Raw genomic sequence first — 24654 nt, 5'->3', positions numbered from 1 at the left:
CATCTATCACGTGTCATTTAATTACCTCATGGGCTATCAGCAGAAAAGTGATCTCTGGAGTCTCCTTCAGTGCTGCTTGTACAGTACATTATCACAGTTATGACCTGAAGCAACAAAAATAAACTTAATATTTATAGTGAACATTGAAATGGAAATCTAATTGGGGTCCTGCTTACTTTGAAGAAGGTTCTGATTTGATTTCCTGTGACAGATTGCTTCTGTCTTCTGTTTCTTCTCCATCTTTTAGGGGCTGGGGGGGAGAGGGCTCTGGGACAATCTAATCTCATTACAGGACTGACTGCAGCAGGTGGTGTCACGTGACCTGTCAGCTGATCGAGGCCGAGGCACTGCCTGTGGCTGACATATGCAGGGTTGATGTTTCGCGGACTGCAGACACATAAATGTCCACCCTGCTGGACCGTGCCTGGCGCTGAACGATTATGGTGGAAGGCCAAAGAGACATGCTCTGGACTAATTTTACAAAAGCTCACATGATTCCATGAGAAGAGCATTCCTCTTGTTTCATGATGTAATATAAAACCTCCCCCATGAGGACTGTGGGATTTGTGAGTCCTGTTCACAAGACATCCTCAGTCCAGGTGAACCTGTTGTCTGCTGAGGGGATTGATGGTGTGCCACAGAGCATGCCTAGGCCAGACTCCTTCAGAGGGAGACTGAGATAAAGCGTGTGAGTGGTGCTGGTTGGGAAGTGGAGCTCTCTCTGCTCCACACCTAGAGAAGCTGGGAAAGACCTGTGTGAATAGTGGGGTTGATGTACCTCAGGCATTTCTGTTCTTTGAGGCTTTTCCTTGCATTTCCTTGCGTTAGGATGGGCTTCAACACTCTCAGGAGGCCCGTTCAGCTGGCAGAGCCACAGCTCTGTTTTTCTTTACTCTTCTCCTTCACTGGCAACCCAAACTGCCCCAGAAAACACCAGGAAAGAGCTGCGCTGAAGGGAAACCTGTTAGTGTCATGTAGAAGGACAACGGGGAAGGTCTGAGAGAGCAATATGATTAAATTTAATATAAAAATACAATATAACATCATCCTTTGATGAAAAAAACCTTGTGCCTTATCATTCTAGCAGAGGGGAAACAGGGGCTCTTTAACATGCCAGAGCAGTCAGCCCACCACGTCGTGTGCCACCAGGAGCAGGAGAGTGGGCAGAGTCAGACCTCTAGGTAAGAGTGCAGATCCTGCGCACCACTGCACCCAGGAAGTGATGAGTTTCCCCTTGCTTCTGGGAATCCTGAGATGAAAACCCTGGTTGCTGTGGGTGATTTCAGTCAAGCACAAGTGGTGCAGCTCTCCAGCTGGGATGAGGAGAGGGAGAGTAAAAAGGTTCTGGCTGTGCACAGCACGAGGCCAGACCTCCCGGGCTGCTCGGCCTGGGCCAAGCTGTTAAATGTGTTCGAGGCTCAATAAAATGGTATCTTTTCCAACAAAGCAAACCTGAGTTTTGTACCCTCCTGCGAATGGATCTACCAGAAATAATGCAAACTGAAGAATTTTAACGAAATTATTAAAAAATGCCCTCATCCAACACACCACCCAATCGACAACAAATAACACCTAAACAAAACTAACAAAAATATGTGTGCTGAACTGTGACCGGCCTGGGTTCCAGAGACGCGTAATATTACGGAAATGATATATTACCTCCCGCACCTTCGTTTGCTCACTGACAGCAGAGAGCATCGCCAGAACTGCGCTGTCAGCTTTTAATCCGAGCCGTGCTGAGACAATAAAAACAGGAGAGTGTCTTTTCTATAAATCAGGCTTGTGTTGCACACAGACTGAGAGATAGCTGAGCCAGGAAATTCTGAACAGCAATTCTACAGTATTTTTATTGTACACAAGCTCCACTATAGTATAAAAGTGACGCAAAGTGCAGAATACTATAATATTTTTAGATACCTGGTACTAAAGTATTTATAGAGTAAATAATTACTCTGTAATTATTTTAGCATGTACATCATAATTTTAACCAGTAACAATATTCAGTTGAATCTGACAATATGCGTTTACAGTACATAATTGATCATGCCAATGGGAGAGAACATCTTCAGCTAAACGAACTCTGAGCTTTACTTTCGCACTTTTTCTTGCTTTGCCGATATTAGCCAAGGCTCAGTATTTGCCCTTGTGTTCTAGGTTTTAAAATGTTTAATTGTGTGAACTGTTGGCTGACCTTGGTTAGGCGTGTTACTCTTGGACACGACCTCTGCGCTTCAGGAAGCTGCGACGGGAGTTAGTCGTTCAGAAAAAAAACGTCTTCGCCACCTTTAACACCGTTTCCGTCAGGGAACGAACCACTTGATCGGCACTGAAGATTTTAATGTCAAGTTCCTGTTTACTTCAGTCTTCCTCTTTCAGATTACAAGGAAGGCTTCATAGCAATGTTTCTGCATGCTTTAAAAATATCAGCTTTGTAAAAGAGTGTTAGAACAGACTCCTTATAATCGCTCAGTGTTTATAGTGTAGAATGCTAAATCTAAGCTTTATATAAGTGATACAAAAAACTCCAAAATAAATTAAATTACAGTATGTAAGCACTCTGTTACCATTTTACAATTGGAAACGGAAAAGTGGTGAAAAATGCAATAAAAAAATTGGGTCAGTTTTTGTTGTTGAAAATAGACTGTAAAGGAGAGCTAGTGCATTCAGCCGAAATCAGCATATTACAAAGACGGATGAAAATAAATACTCACCACGAGGGTTTCCACCAATTGCGACGAGATGCAGCCCTTCCTGCTCACTAGTCACTGTAATGACTGATGTAATGTGATGTAGGAGCGAATAAGTACAGGTTGTATAGCAGACGTTTCACTGCAGAAACGTGATCCTTCTGCAGAGTTAACAAGTAAATTCCATTTATCAGCAACACTGTCTTGAAGTCGAGAGTAATATTTCTATTGGATTAGAAGAGATGTCTTCCCAAGCCTGCTTGTTTACAGTGTAATAGGGCCACAACACATCACCAGAGGTTTTGTTGTCTCATTCTGCGTCGCAGAACATGGCCCTCCACGTACCTGGAAATGTCGTCTATTTTGCGATGGAAATTGGAGATTTTACAAGTTACCGTGTGTGTTTTACTTATATTGTGGTTTGAAATGCCCTCATCAATGCTGATTCTTTCTCACCCCGAAATATAAAAATAACCTTGCAGGTGCTGCAGGGTGTTGCAGCATTGCAGTTTCCCTTTAATGCCAGTGTCCTGGCTCAGTCCCACCCTGGGTTTGTACAGCAAGGTCTGCCTGAAGTTCCCCTTCGTCCAGTTGGCTCAGCAGGTCTCCCTCCCATAAGAGCTGTCACTCATCACCCAGGTAGGATCTGTGTTTAATAATGAATGAAATGTACAGTATATAAAGCACATTAGGATCCTTTGGGATTAAAAAAGCAACATAAAATGCCTTCATAACTACTAATATTAGACATTACAGTACAGTATGTCTCTTAAATAGGTAAACTGGAACACTGCAGTTCAATTGAGAAATTACATTTGTAAGTGCTTTTGCCTTTGCAAAATGAATTCACTGAGCTATAATTAAGTCTGGTCCGGTGTAAACAAAAACAGGAGATGTAAATCATTTCCCTCTATTTTCTGCTAACCTGATCAATTGATTATATTGGCTTTTCCTGTATTGTCTTCTGAGTCATGTTTTTTGCATTGGAGATATACCAGCCATCAGTACAGGAACATCACCATCTAGGAAGAGATGTTCTGTTTGACACTGTAAGACTAGAAGAGTTTCCCAAAATAAAGAAGTGCGATCACACACCACTGTATCTTTTTCACAACGATTCTGCGTCACCTGCTTCGCAGACACTGAGGTTTAAAAACGTCAGATGATGTCAGTGTTGAGAAACTAGAACAAATCTGAAACGGTGCTATTCCAGGTTTTTTAAAAAACAGCTGTGGTTACTGAAAGTGGTGATTTATTTGTTGCTCAGGTGTGCTTCACGCAGTTCAGCTTAGAACACATGAAAACATGGATTTTTTTGAAGGTGGAGTACTTTCCATTGAGGGTGCTTTCTGCTATGTCCTGATTAAATACTGCTCACATTGTGCTACAAAATAAAGTCAAGTGATCCCTTCAGTAACAACACAGTGTATGACTTTTAGAGTTTGTAACTTTAAATAACATAAGAAAATAATCCACATGTATATACACCTTTATTAAAGAAGCCCATGTGTCCTTTTCACAAATACATCTATGAATCAAAATGCTTGACAGGTGGATCTCCTGATGTAGTCTGATAATACCAGAACTCCGCATGCTAGTAAACTTAGTGTATTACGGTAACAAGGTAGATCGGATTTGCAAATGTGTGCACACACCAGTGCCTGGAAGGGGGTGAGATACTCCCATTACATCCTTGAAGGCCCAGGCCCCCGCAGTGTGACTGACTGGCTGTATTTATAGAGTGCTGAGTCAGGGCTCGGCTCTGGCGAGGTTACCTGATCACGAGGGTGGCACTGACAGGGACAGCTGCCTGTCTTGGAGCGCACGCCGAGACCGCCAGGAGATTTCACAGCCTGGCACAGTTCCTGGCACCTGTGCCAGAGCAGAGATCGAGCTGCATGCTGGAGCCTCGGCTCCGCACTTTGCCAGGGTGTCAAAGAGCCACCAATCGACATCAGTGAGAGCTGCAATACCTACAGGAACTACTGAGATAATGCAATGCAGTTGTTACCATCTTCTGCTCAGGGAACTCCCTAACAGTTATGGGTTTTAGAAAAAAAGAAGCTAATAAGACATTTTCTTTGAGTTACATTGCAACTGAAAACACTCAGAGAATCTAGATCCTTTATCCTCTTTAGGGATTATTCATTGAGCATGTGTAAATAACGTAAAACATGCTGATGACATGAATAAATATCTCAGAAATACAGAAATATTAGTATTAGTTTCTAAAATTGGCATTAATTGGGGGAACTCTAAGTGTATCAACCAGCGTAGTGTTTGTACAGTATAATTATCAGTGTCTCAATACAGCAGCGTGCTGTTTGATTTTGAAGTAGGAGTTCAGAGCACCCACACCTCTGAAAACTTGCCTTCTTCCTTGAGTGTGTTCAGTCACAGGCTCCTAATGTCTTCACTTTCTGTGTGAGTGTGTGGCTCTGCTCTCTGCCAATCAGCAGCCTGCGGTCTGTCCCCGGCACACAGAACAGCTTCTGTCCGTTCATCCATTGTAAGAGAAGATGAAGGTGATAACTTACGTCACGTCGGCTTCCTCTGGCAATGGAGCAGCAAGATAAGCACCTGGTAAGCATGAAGGCCTTTATCCCCCTAGAGAGCAGGGAGATACTGTACCCATGATAAACATGGCCAAAGAGACCAGCTACTTGAGTAGACTGCTGTTACAGAATGATTGTCCACTCTGTATTCACTTTCTTCCAGGGGTGTCCTTGTCTGTACTAATGCTCACGTACAATATCTCAGTGATTTGCCCAACGCTTTCATTGTGTACGGATTCCTGCCGAAGGCTGGTTATGCTGAGAGTGTGACTGAAGGAACACAACTTGAATGCTGAGAAACTGAGTGAATCCAGTCTGTTTCCACTGTCTCCCACAGCCGGATTCAATCTGCTCCTTATGACAAAGATATCACTCTGTTTCAGCAGTGCTCCCTCACATGAACCACTCCTGCTGTTTGAAGTTTAAGAAAGCAGCGTCAGAAATCTCTTCAAGGTCTTTATAACTTGATGAAAACTCGCCCTTAGTGCTGAGGTGTTGACTAGACTCCTTTACTGGGCAAAAGCAATGAAGATATTCTCTGTACGCAGTAAGATAGAGGCCCATGTGATGTGGGCATCTTCATTATGTTTTAATGGCAGGATCTGTGGAGTAGAACTCCAAAAAAGTTCCAGCTTGACTATTTCCTCAGGCCTTAAGCAACCTGATCCTCCTAATGCAACTTCCAGGAAGTACACAGCAAGCTGGCTGTCCCTCTTTGAGATAATGGACATTGCTTGAGACAGCCTGTTAATGTGATTCCTTCTGCCCGAAGAGCTGAGAGAATGCAGGGTTCTGCTTACTGGACCGTGAGCGATTGTAACTTTAGGACAAGGCAGTCAGCTGTGAAACAATAATGCAGCGGCTGGTTTATTCCGCCAGACTCCCTAGGATTCCTCCTAATGCTGCTTGAGGCGCTACGAAGTCTTTTTCCCCACTGCTATTCATACTTCCAGCAAGAGAGCCTTTCCAGTCCTTTGTCAAGTCATGCATTGAGCTGGTATTCACGCTCGTACACTTCAAATGCTCAGGAACTCTTTAATGAAAAGCCATGTTTTTCAGGACTGTGTTAACCCCCAAGTCGAGCCCTGAGCAAAATGCATGCTTTGGTGCTCCTCTCTGCTTTTCACGAGTAAAATACATTCATTAGCTCTGTGAAAGCATGTTCTGTCAATAGCAGCAAATGTACCCTACACATGGGCTATCTCTACACTTTATATTTACCTGTATTCCTGCCTACCATTCTGTTTTAAATAACAAACTGCTGATAACAAAAAACAAAGAAATGAGCTCATTTCCCATCCATTTATTTCCAATTTTGCTTTCTGTCTGAGAAACGTAAAGCTTAAAAGCATTAAACTAATACATAGGCTTGTTTCCTGCAAATATTTTACTGACATTAAGTTTTTTTTTCAGACTGGGGGAAGGATGTCCTGGCTCATTGTTCTCTACTTCAACCACTGGTTCAGTATACTTTATAAAATACTGTGAAAACTGTAAAAAAAGACAAAATCCTTCATCGTGTCCTAGTAATTTCCAGAGTTCTGCAAGTCGTGAAGGATTCATGACCTCTATCACTCCTGGAAATACCATGGGCTAAAGAAAACAGGGTTGTAGTTCTTTCAGACTGTAGTTGTAGATAATGCAGATGTTGTAGTTAAACTTGGAACCTTGTGGAGGACACGAAACATGCATTAAATTAGGGTTAGATGCTGTCCTATTTTTATTGCTGTTTTAGATTATACAATGTAAGACAGGGTACTGAGCAACAAAGGACACTGCGGTGTAGCTGACTATCACTCAAAACTGTTCTATCTCTGCTGTTCACAACCACAGTTCCAGTGTAAAACAGCGATAAAAGGAGAGGAGAAACTAGGAGATGGCTAAGAGAAATGTGTCCCACTTTGATATTTTAATCTTCAAGTTCTTCTGTAAGATTATCCTCTCATCCACATGCTTTAAGGAACAACTTCAAAACAGCAGCTGTTGCTTCTGCAGTGAGGACACAGCACTGGAGAATCTCCTCTAACAAACAGCCCCTCGCTGGTGTGAACAGGAACATCTTGTAATTTCAGTTTTAGGTACTGGAGTTCCCCGTCATCTGCGTGATTGAACATTGGCACATATTGACAAGGGGTTTCGAAAACGAGCTCAAGCAAACCCTCACAGAGCATGCCGTACAAATTGACAAAAATATGAAAGGGTGGTATTCGTGTTCAGGATTAAAAAATTCTATCATTAATAAGATTATTATAAGATAATAAGTTAAGATAAACAAATATGCAATGAGTGCTGAATAGGGCTGCTTTTTCTTACTCCTGCACTCCTGAGAATGAAATGTGATACACTTAAACAAGACTACATCACTTTCTAATGTATTGTGACATTTTTGGACAACATTATGAAATTTGTTTAAATGCAAGTCTGGCCTGAAGCCTGATTTCTGAACTCGCGTGCCAGTACAACACGTGACATGTGCTGTCATGTTTGCCAGGCACTGGTTTCTGGAAAAGGACACAGAAAACCTGCGGTGACCATTACAAAGTACTGCTGTTTTTTACACTTTTTGTATGCCGTTTTTAGCACACTTACTTCCTCAATGTGGATAAAGAGACAGGTCCGGCCTCTTCGTCATCACCACCCTGTTTCGACCCATTAGCTCCTGAGAACGCCAATCAAGCCCAGGATGGGCCCTGTGAAAAACTGACAGTTTAGAGAAGACAGAGCAACTCTATCAGAGCAAACGGTGAAGACACGAAGCAGCCAGGGAGATGACATAATAATAAGCATTTCTTTTACATTAGTATTAGTATGAACCGATAAAGGAAGACATTTTGAAGAGCTAACGCTTCGAGGTTTTGCCCTCTCTAAACCCCTTGTGCCTGCCAGTATTTCACATAGTAGAAAGTACGGTTCTCACAGGAAATGAGTGTGTCAGAAATACTCAGACCCTGCAGATTACAAAACCTCTCAACAGCAGGCCCGCATCTGCAGGGAGACGATATTAATCCCCCTCTGGTCTTTTCACCTCTGGATTTTCTGCTCTAAAAGACTGTAACAGGATGAACTGCTCCTTGAAACGTGCAGCACATGTCGAAGGGCCAGGCTCCTTCCGATATCATCAAATTACGGGATACGTAACTATTATATATATATAAGTTTTCTTGTGCCACGTGACTAAGAGCACAGAAACAAATCAAAAGAATACCACAATATGTCTATTTCAAAATATACTTCTTAAAAGGGAAGTATGTTCAATAAATACCTTCCGTTTTCAGATCCCTTAAGCTGACAGAACTGATATAAATGGATTTGGGAGGGGAAACAAATCACAAATAAACCATAAATTACTGTCCAACACAACCAAAAGCTTCCACACCAAAAACAAATGATGAGTACGCAGATAAATGGTTAAGAGCTAAATAATCTGTTTTATCTTGTGCTACACTGACCAAATTTGTTATGAAAATCAGCTCCATTGGTTAAATTCAATATTATGAACTGATTGAGCCCCAAGAAATTTTGTTTTGGAAAGTAATGTATTTTTAACTATTTCACATCATTCTCTAATCTCCCGCAGTTTCACTAGGAATAACAACACCCAAGCATTAACTGTCCTGAAAGGATTTTGGAGTGAAATTTGTCTTAACCCTCCTGGCTGAGGACGAGGAGGCTGGGACCCCTGCAGAGTGAGGAGTGACCAGGGGGCAGCTGCAGACGGGGAGGTGGGATGCAGAAAGACATATTTTTTGGAGAGAAGGGATCACATATTCATAGTGTTTTAGGAGAAGAAATCACTCAGGAGTGATTGCTAATTACTGACACCTGATTGAACGTGGTTGTTGTCACCCCTCCCAAACTTTCGTTACAAACTCCATTAATAAATAGTTTATGCAGCCTTGCTGTAGGCCCCTAATATACTCACCCAGAGACCAGGGCTAAACTCGGAACTATTTCTCCACAGTAAATAATCTTTTATCATCATCTGACTGGATGGATTGGTTTCTACAATGCACTTCTGTTGGAATGGATAGGACAGTACCTCGTTAATAACATGCAAAATTATTTCAAAGAGTATAAAAAATGACAAAGAGAGAATATACAGTACTAAATAATTGTTTCCGTCTAATAGAGAAAAAGTAATTGGAATTGTGACTAACCTGACTTTTCCCGGTCTGTTCAGCAGTTTGTACATCTCGAAATCTTATATCCCCCAGATTCTGCGCAGGTGGTACAGCTGGTGTCATTGAACATGCTTGTCCACGACAGGCATGAATGTTCAAATATCCTCCCTAGAAGTCACAGACATCTGGTGTAGGCAGTTCTCATCACAGCAAGGCACTCCTCCAGAAACGCTGGCTTCAGATGCTGAGGGACTTCACCTGTCTGATCTAACCAGTACTTTTCAGAACGATCTCCGTGCTCAGGAAGAAAAAGAGGAAGAATGTGCACCTCCACTCCACCTCTGTCTTTTTCCATTTTACACACGCAATTGATGTTTTCTTTTTGGTCATAAAAAATCCCCAAACTAAATATATATCATTAATGAAACAGAAAAAAGGCTAGCATAAGAAGCTAAAAATCTTTATAGTGAGACAAAATTACAGCACTTCAAAGTCTTTCAGAAAAAGCATAGGAACACAACTGAAAAAGAGCCCGATTTATTTAAATATCTTACAACAGCCATAGAATAATTGTTAAAACTGTCATTTTTTACTTTTACAAAAGAAGGACAAAAATTCATGCAGATTCCAAACATTAACAGACTGATAAAAACTATATAACAGTCTCTGTAACTGAATACTCCAGTTTGAGCCAAATGGATTTGCTTGACAAATCCTCTTAATTATTTTAAAACTGTAGCAAAAAATAGGTAGAGAGCACAATATAAAACATTAATGTATGTGACAGTGTAATCTCTCAACTTTGAAACAAACCAGAAAAGAACACAAAGAGTATTCTGTTCCACTAGATGAGAGATAATCCCATCATCATCACACTGGGCTTGCACATCACATAATTCTTCAAATTAAAGACCTGTCACCAGTTTTTCTATTTATCGTCTAAATAACAGAGTGCAGTCATGTCCTGGCATTAATCACATTGTTCTGACAGCTAAAAACTCTCCCAGGGTTGTGAAAAATGGAGAAGCACTCTCACAATGCTTATCCCTTGGTTTTAATTGTAGCTCTAATCAAAAAATTCACAAAGCTGAGTTCACACTTTGCTGAAATAGCAGCAGGTTTCACCAGAAGGAAAACTGGTGTTAATGTAGGGATTTACCTAGAGGATACAGTATTTTTCCAGTTTCAGTTTTCAGCTGAAACACCGAACCTGTAATTCAAACAGTGATTTTGGCTTTCGCTAGATGCAGGATAGCCTCACAGGTCTCAGGGCCAGGTTCCTGCAGGCTGTACGTGCGGTTTTCAAACAGCAAGCGATTAAGACCTGTGAAAATGGAACTCTGACGCCTCATTCACATACTCTAGTATTTAAAAATCAGAGATGGAATGAAAACTAAGCAGCCCAGCAGCCTTTGAAGACTGGAGTTGCCCATCACTGAAATATAGAACTGGAGATTTCAAATTACCTGCAAAACATTATTATTTGAAATCTTTAAAAACTTTAAGGAGTTTTTAAAAAACTAATTTAAACCTAATAATTAATAACCAATAATAAATTAATTAATATGTATTAATATAAAAGATTTTAACGTCTAATAAAGCACATTAACAGTATAAACAGCTGTTTGGTCAATTGAGACGATTGAATAAAATCAGACAACAGCACTAGAGGTTTTATATGCGTGTACTGATGCATCATAAACATTGCTTCACAGCAGCCAGACTAGTCAGTAAGACTCTGAGGAGATGGTTGGACTGTGGGAGGAAACCGGAGCACCCAAAGGAAAGTCATGCGAATCTGGGGAGAACATGCAAACTCCACACAGACGGCACCCCAGGAATTGAACCCAAGGCCCCAGCGCTGTGAGGCAGCCACCATACCGCCCTGCAAGGTCTCCAGTAATTTGTATATTATTTTCCTTAAAAAATGCTTTTTAACACGATTGTTTCTTCACAGCTGTGTTTTATCGTCATTTGTTTTCCAGACTGAAGGATTCTGGTTGGCCACGAGGGAGGACTATTTGCAGGTTCAGACCTCATAAGGACCTCACATGACATAAAGCCTAAGAAAAGTAATTGCACAACATATTTGCCTCTTCATGCAGGCCTTACATCGGATAAAGAATACCTAGGCTGCCAAAACACAGAAAATATGTTGCTCTGGCAGCAGCCTCATTTGATCACTGCATAGACATGATGCTCTTTACTTTTCATACAGAAGTCATAGCTTTAGTGTGTGTTAGGTTTATAAACTAGAACCACGTTCAGTACAGTGTCACTCCATATGGAATAAACTGAATAATATACCATCAATCCCACTATCAAACAGATTGATTTAAGGAATACCCCCAGATCAGTCTATCAACTAGATTGAGTTCAGATCTTCCCCCTAAGAAAGAGTCCTAATGGGTTCCCAAGTTGCTCATCCAATAAAGATGTCAGTATGCGAAAGTACCAAGCTGTCATCATGCACAGGGACCTGAGCTATGCCATTAGCTGACTGGCTGGTGTTTCCCAGGTGGGCACAACAAGCTGAATGCAGCCAGGGGTGAGCTCAGGTCAGGCCACAGTTTCAACAAAATGATGCACAGCAGCCCTTGTGACTCGCCAAACATGGGAGAATCTGCAGTCTGATCAGAGAGAACTGCTCCTTGAGGCATTAACAAGGTCTTGCAGTGTGCAACATGTTGGCCTGATACAAGTGTTTTTCACATACCACATGCGTGTAGACTGCACCACCTGTGTGGCTGTGATCTGAGAGACCACATTCACAGCTTCAGATTACAAATAGTGGATGATGGTGACAAGAAGAAATTAGTGTTGATAAAGGAGAGCAGAGCTTGTGCATGCCACTGTAACTGACTGCATCCTCTGCAGTGCAACTCTGTCCGACAGCGCTGACTGTCTGTTGTGCCTTCAATGTATAAAAGGTAAATATATGGTAATTTGTCAGCCCTTACATTTATTTCACAGTACATAAAGATGTAAAATGCTTTTTTCTTTTGCTATTTACTATTTGATAGATTTTGAAGGATTCCCTGTGCTTTTTAGAAGCTAAATAAATTATTTAATGTCTTGACTTGATTTACAATGTAAATTACAAGTCACTAAATGGAAAAATATTCAGAACATTGACGGAGCTTAATAGTAATAAAGTCACCAGGACCCAAGACTTTAAGTTGAATGTAATTCTGCCCAAGAGTATAAGGATTTATAACACACTGTAAAGCTAGTAATATGATTTGCACCGGGATGGAAATCTTTTTAAGAGCTCTGGCAACTGTCAAGCAACTACGACTTGTTGCAATTAGAATACAGACACTTTTACTTTTCTCCATACAAACATCTAAATACCATTCCTCACAGTTTCACAATTTCACATTTCTCAGTGCTAAACAGTTACTACCCATAAACACTATCAAGGAGGCAACATGTAGGATAACATGGTACACTCTAATGCACAAAGTCGTTTTGTTGGCACTACTCTGAAACACCACAGTGCAAACACAGCACCTGGAACTGTTTCTTAATTTCCTGGACGAGTCTAAGTAGAGTTAAGCCTGACACACTGCACTGAAAGGGCTGTCGGTTGCCGTTGTTGTTGTTCAACCTGGCATCGCAGTTATTAAGAAAAGCACCATTAACATCCAGTCACAGTTCATTTTTTACAGCGACGAATTTCAACGAACGCTGATTCACAAAAGTGTAACCTGGAAGCCGGTGTTCATGGAACAAAACAAAGACCAGGAATTCCAGGACACTTGTGTTTTGGAAATCAGTGAGCACATGGAGAGGGGTCAGCTGTCAAGTGGCGGAACCGAATTAATGTTGTGGGGCAGCCAGAACATTTTTCAACTGCAGTTACAGCAGTGGTAGAAGATTCAATACAAGGCACATGCAGTCTCTAGAAACTATGGAATGAGGACATCAGATACTGTTTCCACAGCTGTGCTTCAACACCGAGCCGCCATTAGAGGTACTTTGAAGACGCAGTAAACTCTTGGAGCTGAACATCATAGTGGTGAGAAGGCGGTCTTCCAGAATGTTCTACAACACGTCCATCAAGAAGGCTGAGACAGTAAGGCCCTCTGTTAGTCAGCAAAATCCCCCGATCCCCAGTTTTTACCTGAGATTCTGCACCCCGGGCACCAACACAAGGTGATTCATTGTTGCAAACTAAACAGCAGCATTGACAGTATTCAGAAAAATAGGTCTCAAATTGCTGTTTGATGCAAGTTATATTTTTTAAATGAGTAAATGCATAGAAGTTGATGCTGAAAAAACACGCTGTCAAGCAATTACAAGTAATAAAAAAGGAAATCTTTATACAACCGTAAGATTTAGGTGCTAAAAGAGATTCTTCAGTTGTAAACCTTCCTGTTTTGTGTTGGTTGAAGCAGGCCATTCAGAAAGTTCAAATGTGGTTCTCACAGCAGCTCACTGGCATCACTGACAACCATTTGGCATTTAAAACCTGTAAAATTGAACTGTCGCATTTCTTTCACCTGTAATGTGAAAACAGATAAGATTCCTATTTAAGGTTAATTACTGAAAAATAATTTAGGAGTTAAATCTCCTTGCAATATTTTTATCACATTTAAATTTTAATCTTAATCAAATAAAGTTTCAATGTAGAGAATTCAAACGTTCAAACAGTATGACTCCAAAATAAAAAAAAATACATATAGGAGAAAAATATTGTAGTTAAAAATGAATTTGAAATAGCCTTTTATCTGTTTAGGAAAAGATATGCTCTCATAGCAAAATCCCTGATTTACATTTATTTTTTAAAACAAATTGTTGTGGTTAATTCAGAAAAAGAGCTCTAGCTGCAGTGCCCAGGTTTAACAAGTAATACTGTTCAACAGCAGGGGAACACTCGCAGAATTACTTGTGTGAAGGAGTAGGGCTGGGCAGATACTCCATCTGCTCATCTTAAAAGTCTCAAATGAAAGTCTTTTGAAAAGTCATGCTGCGTCTTGCAGGAAAACAAGATCAAGAGGGAAAAAAAATCCCTTCCATAGGTTTAAAACACGTCAAGTTGCTCATACATGAATAACAAAGAAACCGGACTACTAAAAGACCCAGCGCTCATTTAAAGAAGGGGCTGAGGGTGGAGATGGAGATGAGAGTCTGGCAGGTGTTGGAGGAGAGCCACACCATTTCCACCAGGTAGTAGTGGAGGAAGCCCAGCGCAAACCCGCAGCCCACGTCCGTCAGGTGGTGCCGGCCCAGCATGACCCGGGACACGCCCACCAGGAAGGCCCAGATCACCAGCAGGATGCGCAGCGGCACGGCCAGCACCAGGTGGTTGAGCAGGAACTTGGCCACCATGGCCGCACGGCTGGCGTGGGCCGCTGGGAAGGAGTAGACGTCCATGGCGACGTAGTCCAGGAAGCTGGGGCTGATCTCCCAGGGGCCTTTGCGCTTCACCAGCTTCTGAACCCCAGCCACTGTCATGATGTCCAGGACCAGCGCTGGGGAGGGACGGGGACGGAGATAAGAATGTAAGGAATGGAGATTAAACTATTCACTCCTGCGGATGAGGAAGAGGGGTTAAAAACCAGCAACATGGGTACAGATGCACTGCATTAAACATCTGGCAGTGAAGAGTTTCTGAAGTTTAATGGCCAGTGTCAGGAAAAAAAAAAGCATTGGGCCTTATATTTAAAACACTCTTGTGTATTCACGAGACGCGAAGAGTCGAACACCTCTCGGGGTGTGAGGACTCACTCGAGCCACCTGACCACACTGCCTGCTGCTAATGAACAGGCGATTATTGCATCTACACAGGATATTTAAACCCTGATCTGCCACTGATTCGGTGCGCTGTCATTGAGCTACCTTCTGACCAGCGTAACTAGCCCAGTTTCCCAGAAGGACTAAACCTGAATCGTGCCCGAGTGTATCTTCGTCTGTCTCCAACTCGTTCTGTCTGTCAGCTCCCCCTCTGTCCACCTGACCACTGGACCTATGGCACTGGTCCAGAACTCCTGCCAGCCACCCTGCCTTGATCAGCCCTGCAAGGTGCTCTCGCCTACAATCATAGATCACTGCCATCGCCGGTCCTTTCGGCAACGTCCGCCAGCCTTCGCTTTCCGACCTGCTCCGGAAATCTCTGTCTGCTCTCGACTCTCTCCGAACCTCCACTGGGATCAGGCTTTTGGACTCGGTTTTCTTCATCTGCTTGCCGCGTCATAACACACGTCTTAGAACACAGCACATCGAACTAGCCCTGGATTTAATGCAAATGAGAGCTGCATGAAGTTATGCTTAAGATCTGTGTAGCATACACACACACGCTGATTACCATAGCACAGGCAAATGCATTGGGTCTGTGCTGGATCTAAATCTGGCCCTATTTCATTCGAGCTCAAAATAGCCCCTCAAGCAAAGCCCTGGGAATTTATCTTTTTAGCTGCCTACAATCCCACTGCAATCAGCACCTCTTCTGGCTAGATACCTACAGTCAAGACTTAGAGCGTCTGTATATCCCATCCAGAGAGTTAAGACTGTCCCCCAGTATCGTGTGCGTGACAGCAGTTGAATTGTACTTCAGTATTGTACACCTAGAGTACATGTTGTAATGAAAGTTCAGCTGTTTCCACCCATCACTGTTTCAACACTGGCCCAGCAGTTCTCTATGGCAACAGAGAACAAAATTATTAGACCACAGAAAGAGTTACAAGAAAGAGCAAGGCTGCAAAAAAAGAGGCCCATGCTTAAACATAACTGGAGAAGATAGAATTGCCTGTGGCAGACACAAACAACTGCTTTCCACAAAAAAGGTTAACTACTAAAAATAACAGAGAAATGGGAGCGAGGTCTTTTAGTTTTGCAGCTGCGCTTAATTCTATTTAGTTTTCAGGTCTTCTAGGGTGTGTGAGGTTACGGGTGCGTGTGGGTATTTTGGAATCTCGGGAAAACCTCTCACGTTTAAAATAAAACCCTTCAAAAACAAATATGCATGGTGTTAGAAATGTAAATTGAAACACTCTGTTGAATTGCTCTGCACAGAGATCAATACACAGATGAAAAGATTAGATAAAAAATGCACTGCTGTTACTACACCAGGACCTGATCATTTAATAAACTCAAACCAATCAATGCCTGAATCTTTAAAGACCAGTAAGGATGGCATTCTCCATAATACTGCAGCAGACTTTTAAAGATGTTTGTGTAGGCTGTTGTACTATTGATTGAATTCACTTTAATTTACTTGTATACATATATTATCGAGATGGAAGCCATTAACCACGGGCATGATTCAAAATCGCTGGAAAAATAACCTGGGATTCTACCGTAGATAAAACTATTAATCTATTTGATCCGTAACAGTGTTGTGAAGCAGCAGTCAATTTTCAGAAATGAATAGAAATACGATTCTGTTTTCATCACATAACATTAGCTCACCCACACTTTCCAGAAAATGAAATATATTTGCCAGACAGTTCAAGGTTTTTAGTTTATGATCAGTAATTTTGCCAATGCAAAGAAGAGGGTTTAATATAAAATATAATTACTTTCCTGGCAAAGGTATGCATGTCCTTCACTTCCAATAAAGAAGCCCCAGACAGTCCCATTTCCCCCAACGTATTGATGACCTTTTCTCTTTCCTCCTTCTCCGACTATCTGTTCATTGACACGAGTGCTGAGAGTGCTGTTAAGCAAAGCCACCACTGGACTCCTGTCAGCTTCGGAAAGGGTTGGTATGTGACTTAAAGGTTGGTACGTTTAATTACATGCTATACCATCATTTTAGAAATGTGACGGGGAATCATTTAAGTGCTGCACAATGCTTTAATCCTCATTTTGAGACGCAGCTCTGAAGGCTGCCAAACACAGATACATGCGCTAACCTCATGCCTTCCATTCTGGCACCGCAGAAGCAAATGCAGGATGTCTGGCACAGTGCTGGGGAATAATAAAGCCAAGGCAGCTACAGAGCACCACTGATATAAACAGCTAGATATCAAATCCAGAAGCATACTAAAAGATTACCCTTCCAGTGCATTAAAAAGACATTAAATTGCACCACTAATTTTAGTTTTACTGAAAAACTCTTAATCCTGACAGTGACTAATTTATTTCTCATTAGTTTATTAATGCTTGGAAGAGTATCTGATATTCCTACAAGCCCAGTAGCTGAATTTGCAGTCTTATATGTAACTCTGCAGAATACACAAATAGGAATATAAACTATAATATGGAAACATAATGCTGCTGTCTTCAAAGAGCACTGTGAAAACAAAAACATCTACTTTGATACATTTCACAGCTTGCCAATTGCATTATTTGCTTGAATGTATTTACTGTATTTCCTGATATCTGGAAACAAAAACCTCAATATTAAAAATTCTTGTTTTACTGAGTTTTTCTACAGCACAACATTTCATATAGATAATGCTCGATCTACGTCTTTTGTACATATGCTTTGGAAGGCAGCAATGTAACTCATTCTTCCACAGAATGAAACTGTAAGAATACCGGTTAGGCCAGAGGTTTAAAAAGCATGAGACAAAGTCAACACTGTAATCATTAAAATAACACTTGGTGTTGACTTACAAGAAAGTGCTGTCAGCAAATCCACCAGCGTGTTGCTGAAAGCTGGAAAAAGTGTCACGTGCCCCCCTTTCAGTCAGACAGCTAATCCACTCTCTTCTATTCCCATATCTACTGACCCACAAACCTAACTGGAACCATGCAGCAAATCCAGAAAAGTTCCAAACCAAATTTGCAAAGCCGATGCCTTTCAAATTGAAGCAGCATAGCTTTGCTTCCACAGATTTAATTCATATAGATTTTTTTTCAGCACAGTGCTGAAAAGTTGCGCACGGTATTCTCCTTCAAATGTGAAACAAAGGTGATGGCAGCCATTGTGCCCACTGGATATGAAATACTGTGATGCCACCTCCCAGATCGATTAAAGATCCTAGGACGAGCAAGAGGAAATTTAATAACCAGAACAGAGAAAAATTTTACATCAGCAATAACGGCTTGGAAAACTTTGGATGCTTAGAAACACAGCAAGAATTATGATTTTGTCTACCAATTGAATTTTGGATGTAAAACCTCTTCAGGAGATATTTTAAAATGAGCACAGCTGGAGTACTATAGCCTAGACCACACTGGTTCAAGCCAAGAGGGGCTGAATGTGTCATTATCTGTCCGTGATCTGTCTGTGTGCAATTCCAGAGGTAGGGAAGCTTGATTGGACCAGATCATGCTTGGCTGGGATGTGTGGGGGAGAGACACATCAGTCCTTCAGTCAGTGCTGACTCCCCAGCAAAAACAATGCAGAAACCTAAGCCACGACCGAGCCTGGCATATACGTCAGACCAAGCAGGTCGACATTCAGCAGGCATGTCAGAGTACAGTGCGCATAATCCATGTGCGCTCCGGGTTGGTGCAGTTAAAAAAAGAGCACGAGGAACAGTGAGAATCGAAATTCACGCTGCAGCCCCAACACATTCATTGTGCATCCCAGCCGGAATAGAGATCCAGCTTTGGAAGACCTAGCACGTGGCCACTGCAGGACTGTGTAGACACTTCAGCCAAGCCGTAAAAAGAACAGCTCAGAGAGGCAGCAACCAAAATACCCTCATCTGTGTGCCAAATGCCGGGGAGGCTATATAAAGACATTTTAAAGGAACACGTTTGGCACACAATATTTAGTGCGTAAAGCTCACAGACACGTAAAATAAAAACACAGACATTTTCTTCCATAACCAAGAAAATTGATAAACAACAATTGCTATAAAAGATGAGCCTCATCCTTAACAATCCATTTTGGATGAGACCCAAGGCAGGACTTGAGCCTTTTCCAGCAACAGGTGCATGTCCAAAGACAGAAAGGTGCTTAAGTGACAATTTAAGGGTGGAGTGGTGGCTCTGTGGCTCAGGATCTGCACCTGTGGCTGGAAGGTTGCTGGTTCAAATCCCACAGCTGCAGAGGAATCCTACTCTGTTGGGCCCCTGAGCAAGGCCCTTAACCCCAACTGCTCCAGGGGTGCTGTACAATGGCTGACCCTGCGCTCTGACCCCAAGCTTCTCTCTCCCTGTCTGTGTGTCTCATGGAGAGCAAGCTGGGGTATGTGAAAAGACACATTCCTAATGCAAGAAATTGTATAGGGCTAATAAAGTGATGTCATGATGTTCTGCCTGATGTCATGATGTCAGCTTTACATCACCCTTCACACTCTCTTCAAACATTTTCCCCATCTCTCATCCACATAGGGAAAAAACCCATTGTATGCTTTCTAAAATGTAATTTTACAGAAACATTACATGTACTGAATCCAGATATTGCCCTTTATCTGCCAAAGGAATCCAATGATGGTTACCTAGCAAATTAATACAGTAGGTATTAGAAAAACTCTCATGTATCAACTCAGATGAGTCATAGGAATTACACCCCCTTAGGTCTTGAAGAACAAGACTTTCTTCCCACACATCTGTGGATGAGGCAGCTTCTACCTTCCTACCATAGGCTTCCAACTGTAAATGCAGAAATGCTTTCCAGTTGCTGTGTCCCTACTGCTATGAAAGTTTTTTTTTACTTTTTGTGGATCAAAAGGAAGACTCACAGTTCGTAATTTTGTTCAAATATACTATGTATTAAACGCTAGACTAAATTTAAATGTATATGATCTGTCAACGTAAACACAAATACTGTTTGCAAAACATTGCTATTCCAATATTATAATAATAAAAAATAAATGTTGTGTTTTAGCTCAAGGAAACAGAGACTTAAGACCATGTTTTAGCTTTAATGTGCATGGGGGCTGAATTCAGATCCCTCCTTCTCAAGCCAACCAAAGGGTTCCTACACTGGTGGCAGAGTGGGGTTTGATTACAGACTGCAGGGAAGCGCAGAGGCAGAAATGTTCATTAGAAACTCCATTAAAGCAACAGTCTTGACAAAGGTTTATACAGTATGTCACTGCTTCCTTTCAGCGAGTTCCTTGGGACAGGGGTCACTGTTTTCATGATCTCTGAGGGAAGTGCCTCTGCCACAGGGAAATGAAACAAGCTGAAAGCTGTGGACGACCACAGGCAAGTGGGTGACGCCATACCGAAAGAGGAACAGGCTGATCGGGCACCAGCTGCTGAAGGGCACTGTTTGCCTTTTCCTTACCCCCACAGACTGCCTCCTGCACTCTTCCCTTCCTGGACAGCTGCTGTCTATGGTCAGGCTCTCTGCAGTGCACCAGACTCACCGTCTGTAAGACTATGTCTTGTTTCTGGCTTTTATTTAACTCAGTTTTAGATGTTCAGGTTTTAATAACAAAATCTCTGTCGGCCCTGTCTTATAGTCGCTGACTTTCAAAGTCCCAACTGTGCAATTCCATCTGTATACCATTACGCGATATCTGTTCTAAATATGGTATTTTGCAGAGGAAGAGATACTGTATCAATACTGGGTCTTTGGCCATGGCTGTACATTAAAAATCTATTCCAGGGGTAATATCATTTCTATCCAGACGTACTGTATCAGTGCCATATTCAGTAGTAGCCAGGAGATCAGAACCAGACAAAAGTTGACTGTGCAGTTTTACAGAATCTTCATTGATCAATCATAATTATTAGAATGATAACAATTAGTTGCATGTGTAGTGTGAAGTGATTTTGCAAAGTGCTTTACACATAGAAAGGGACACACTTCATCCACATAAAAGACGCATAGAAGCCATTCTGCACCATCAGCTCCTACACTACACAGCAGATCAGGTGGAGAAGTAAGAAATAACTTTACCCATTGAATTAAGGTGGATGTTCAATTGGTCAGATGGAGCAATACCGCAGTGTAGTGTTACAGGCATCTCTGGGGACAGCTATAGCATGCAAAATGCGATATCAACCAAATGTTGGAAAATAACTCTTACCTACTGCACATATCAGAACTTGGGAACTTGCTCTTGGGACTTTAGAATCTTCTGGTATTTTGGACAGAACAACAATTTTTAACTAGTTATTGAAAATAACGGATATATAGATACTGTACATAACACAGATAGTCTTGTACTATTACTGTGATCTGTTATCTTCTTACTCTCCTGTATTCCTTGTGCTCCTATCAGAACTAGAAGAGATGTGTTAGGTTTTATCACTGTCCTGGGTTACAGAGTCCTTTCAGTGCATACAACAAGGCTACCAGATTCTGTGCCTCCGTCTATTCAGAATTCAGAGTCAGTAAATCATTTTAAAACTCAGGTGATCACTTACGATCATGGCTGGATTTCTGTTAGCTGAAAGGGTTATGTTGTACTGCACAGTACTGTACATAGACAGTTTGTGTTTAATGGTGTTTATAACAAGTGGTTTGGGAGGAAGATTATTACTAATCTCTTCAACATACGTACTGTAAGTCTCAAACCCAGGTCTTGCCATGCAGTAAAACTCCAGAGATCGCTAGCAATAGTGAGCGGAGGTTTGGACAGCCTGGCTAGACCGTCATTCCCTCACCTGGGGATGTCACACCAAAAACGTCATTATTTTTAATCTCTGTCATATTCATCCTGACGAAAATATTGAATTAACAGCTCGTATTCTTATGATTACCAGTTTTATATTTTTTCTTTCAGTTTTTTGCAGATTATATACTGTATACTGTATATAATGCCTAGGCATGAAACGTGTTGTGATGGATTTACAGATCAGGCAACCTGACCCTCATGCTTCATACTGACCGCTTTCGCATGCGTCTAACTACACAAAATATAAACGAGCAATGTCCCTCAGCTAATTAAACCCCCAGCTGCAACTGCAGCTTTGTCATTCAGAATCTTGCAAAGACCATGCTAAGCGACCCCTCTGCCAACCATATGACTTACATCCATCCATTCATTTTCTAGCCACGTCTTCCAGTTCTGGGGCCCAGGGGAGCTGCAGCCCATCCCAGCAGGCAGCGGGTGCAAGGCAGGTTACGCCCTGGACAGGACGCCAGTCCATTGCTGGACACACACAGATACAGACACGCACACACACAATAGTCCCAGAAACAAATAAACCTTCCATTATGTTTCTGGACTATGGGAGGAAGCTGGAGCACTTGGAGAACCCCCCCAAATGAAAAACATACAGACTCCACACAGACAGCTCCCCTGGCCCAAAACTGTACCCCAAACCTCAGCACTGTGAGGCAGCAATGCCGACCACTGAGCCACTGTGCTGTGGCAACCTGTGACTTAGATCTGTAATATAATTTTATAGATGTAGTGAATTTTCTAGATGTTTTCATGCCATTTCTTCTCAATGGACACAGTAAGTAAAAGGAAATGAGCTGGTATTTTAGTGTTGACCTCAGGGCCAGTACTGTCACTCAAGTAGTAGGAGAGGACACCCACTTGTGACAGGCGTGGTTAAGTAGTAACCGGAGATACAGGGATGAAAAATCAACTGAGGTCCTCCTATTTATACACATAGACAAATGAGAAGGCAGATGATAAAAATGGATGTCTGATTAAGCTACACAGGGCCAAGAAGCAAACCAGAGATGAAACTAAGAGAAAGAGAAAGAAGCAATACCTAAGACAGAATGCACGCCTTCCAGGCCACGTAATTAAACCCAAACCATCTTTTCTTTTGAAATGCGGCCGCTCGCCGCCCGCCTTGTCACAGAGCTCCTGCATGAGCCAGGCCAGGGCAGTGCTTTCACGCTCTGGTCGATAGCGTCCTGTACTCACCCAACAGCAGGTTGACCAAGACCTCCTGGCCGGCTAGGGTGCTGCTCCTCGTCAGGCACAGGAGCGTGCCGCAGATCCAGGGAATCCCGTGGCCCGTGATAGCGAGCAGAGTGACCATAGACCGGACGCTGCCCCACGAGGAGGTGCTGTAGGCGCAGACCCCCAGCCGCTTGGACATGCAGATATCTATGGCCAAGAGCGAATTCATCGCTATCCCCTTGAAGGACGGGTTCAGCTGCATGCAGTCGTCTTCCGGCAGCTTCAGAGACTCCCGCCGGTCTTTAACGTTGTCGCTCGGCTCCTGCGTCGGATAATCGGGCTGCGGGACCTGTGTGTGTTTCGCTTGTCCGGCTTGAACGTTATGTCTCCGCAGGGAGCTCCTGACTTCGGCGGGGCTGTTCCTCAGCGGCTGGTTCAGAGACATGAACTCGGGTCTGTTCAGGACATTGTTCCGGTCCCGGGTTCTGGATCTGCTCTGGTGTGCGGGCATTCTGGTGGTGGTTTTGATTATTTTATTTCCCCGGTATATTTTAAGACGTCAGGCAAGTTGTCCTTTCTTCAGAGCGAGGTTTTGTCCAGCACCCGCTCCCTCTCAGCCCCAACCCCAGATATATTTAGACCACACGGAATGCATGCACATGCTGTTTACTCCGCGCTCCGAGAAAACACGAAGACGGGTGACTGACGTCTCGTTCACCCAATCCGAAAGAAGACACCCCTGGAAAAACTCCCTGGATGTCAGTTACGGATGGGATAGCGGTGGACGGAGGACTACGCTCATAGCTGGGGTATTTAAAGACTCTCTTTGCACATGAACAAAGCGACGTTGCACAGCATGTCGGGAGATGTATTTCCTCCCTGTCAAACACCGTTTCACAGGCTTGTAAAACACAGTTACCGCAAGAGAGCTGCGTGCAATCTGTGTCACCCGAAAGAAAAGAAAAAGAAAACCACGATAATCATATCAAGGCGATGGCTGCCTCCCCCCCTCCCTCCCCCTCTGAGAACCGGGTAGAGATTGACATTTCGGTCTGCACCGCAGTGCTGTGCGGTGGGGAAAAAAAATCCCAGTTACGCGTGGAATTCTTAGGAAAAGGCGTCGGGAGGAATTTCTATTTTTATTGTCCTGGTCAGAAAGTATGCGACGCTCTTCAGTTTCTAACAGGTCCTCTTGGGTGCTGCTCGCTTGGCATTCCTCTGGGAGGAGGAGAACGCCAGGCTCGCGGGCGCTTTCCTGCTTTCCTTGGGATCCCTCGCCTCGCTCGCTGGCGCGCCAGCCGGGAGTTCTCCATGGTGCTTAAACCTGAGACCGGGGGGAACATGTTTCTGCGAAGCCGTGTAAGGAAAGGCGAACTGCGTGCTGACATTCCACCCTTAGCGCAAGCGAAGCAATCGGTTTGAGCTGCAGAATAAAACACCCCAGCTCATCAAAATGTATTATCGCCTCCTTTTATGTGACTACAGCTTGTATGAGAGATTTGGAGAATCGCTGTACAAATGTGCCAAGCAAGCGTGAACGAGGAGCAAATGAGGAAGAATTCCTTACACTATTCTAAAAATAGTTATGCATTATATGATATATTAACCCCCCCCCAGAGTGTGATAT

General features: G+C 42.7%; 1 protein-coding gene and 1 long non-coding RNA gene across 2 annotated transcripts; both read right to left on the bottom strand.

Moving 5' to 3' along the window:
- Positions 1-6416: 6416 nt before the first annotated feature.
- LOC148815988 (uncharacterized) lies at positions 6417-9385 on the bottom strand. The gene is made up of 3 exons (XR_016094759.1): positions 9165-9385; positions 7832-7932; positions 6417-7340 (listed from the first exon to the last, which is right to left on the bottom strand). It is a non-coding gene; the product is annotated as an uncharacterized LOC148815988 (long non-coding RNA).
- Positions 9386-9885: 500 nt separating this feature from the next.
- On the bottom strand, positions 9886-24049 carry plpp7a (phospholipid phosphatase 7a (inactive)). The gene is made up of 2 exons (XM_088940805.1): positions 23049-24049; positions 9886-14840 (listed from the first exon to the last, which is right to left on the bottom strand). Exons 1-2 carry the CDS (start codon positions 23536-23538, stop codon positions 14455-14457), a joined length of 876 nt encoding a protein of 291 aa, XP_088796931.1. The 5' UTR covers positions 23539-24049; the 3' UTR covers positions 9886-14454.
- Between the last annotated feature and the right edge of the window lie 605 nt (positions 24050-24654).

The sequence above is a fragment of the Atractosteus spatula genome, chromosome 23 (genome assembly GCF_055471065.1).
Source record: "Atractosteus spatula isolate fAtrSpa1 chromosome 23, fAtrSpa1.hap1, whole genome shotgun sequence".
Lineage (NCBI taxonomy): Eukaryota > Metazoa > Chordata > Actinopteri > Semionotiformes > Lepisosteidae > Atractosteus > Atractosteus spatula.
Note: the sequence above shows the minus strand (reverse complement) of the source record. Positions and strands in the feature narration are given on the sequence as shown.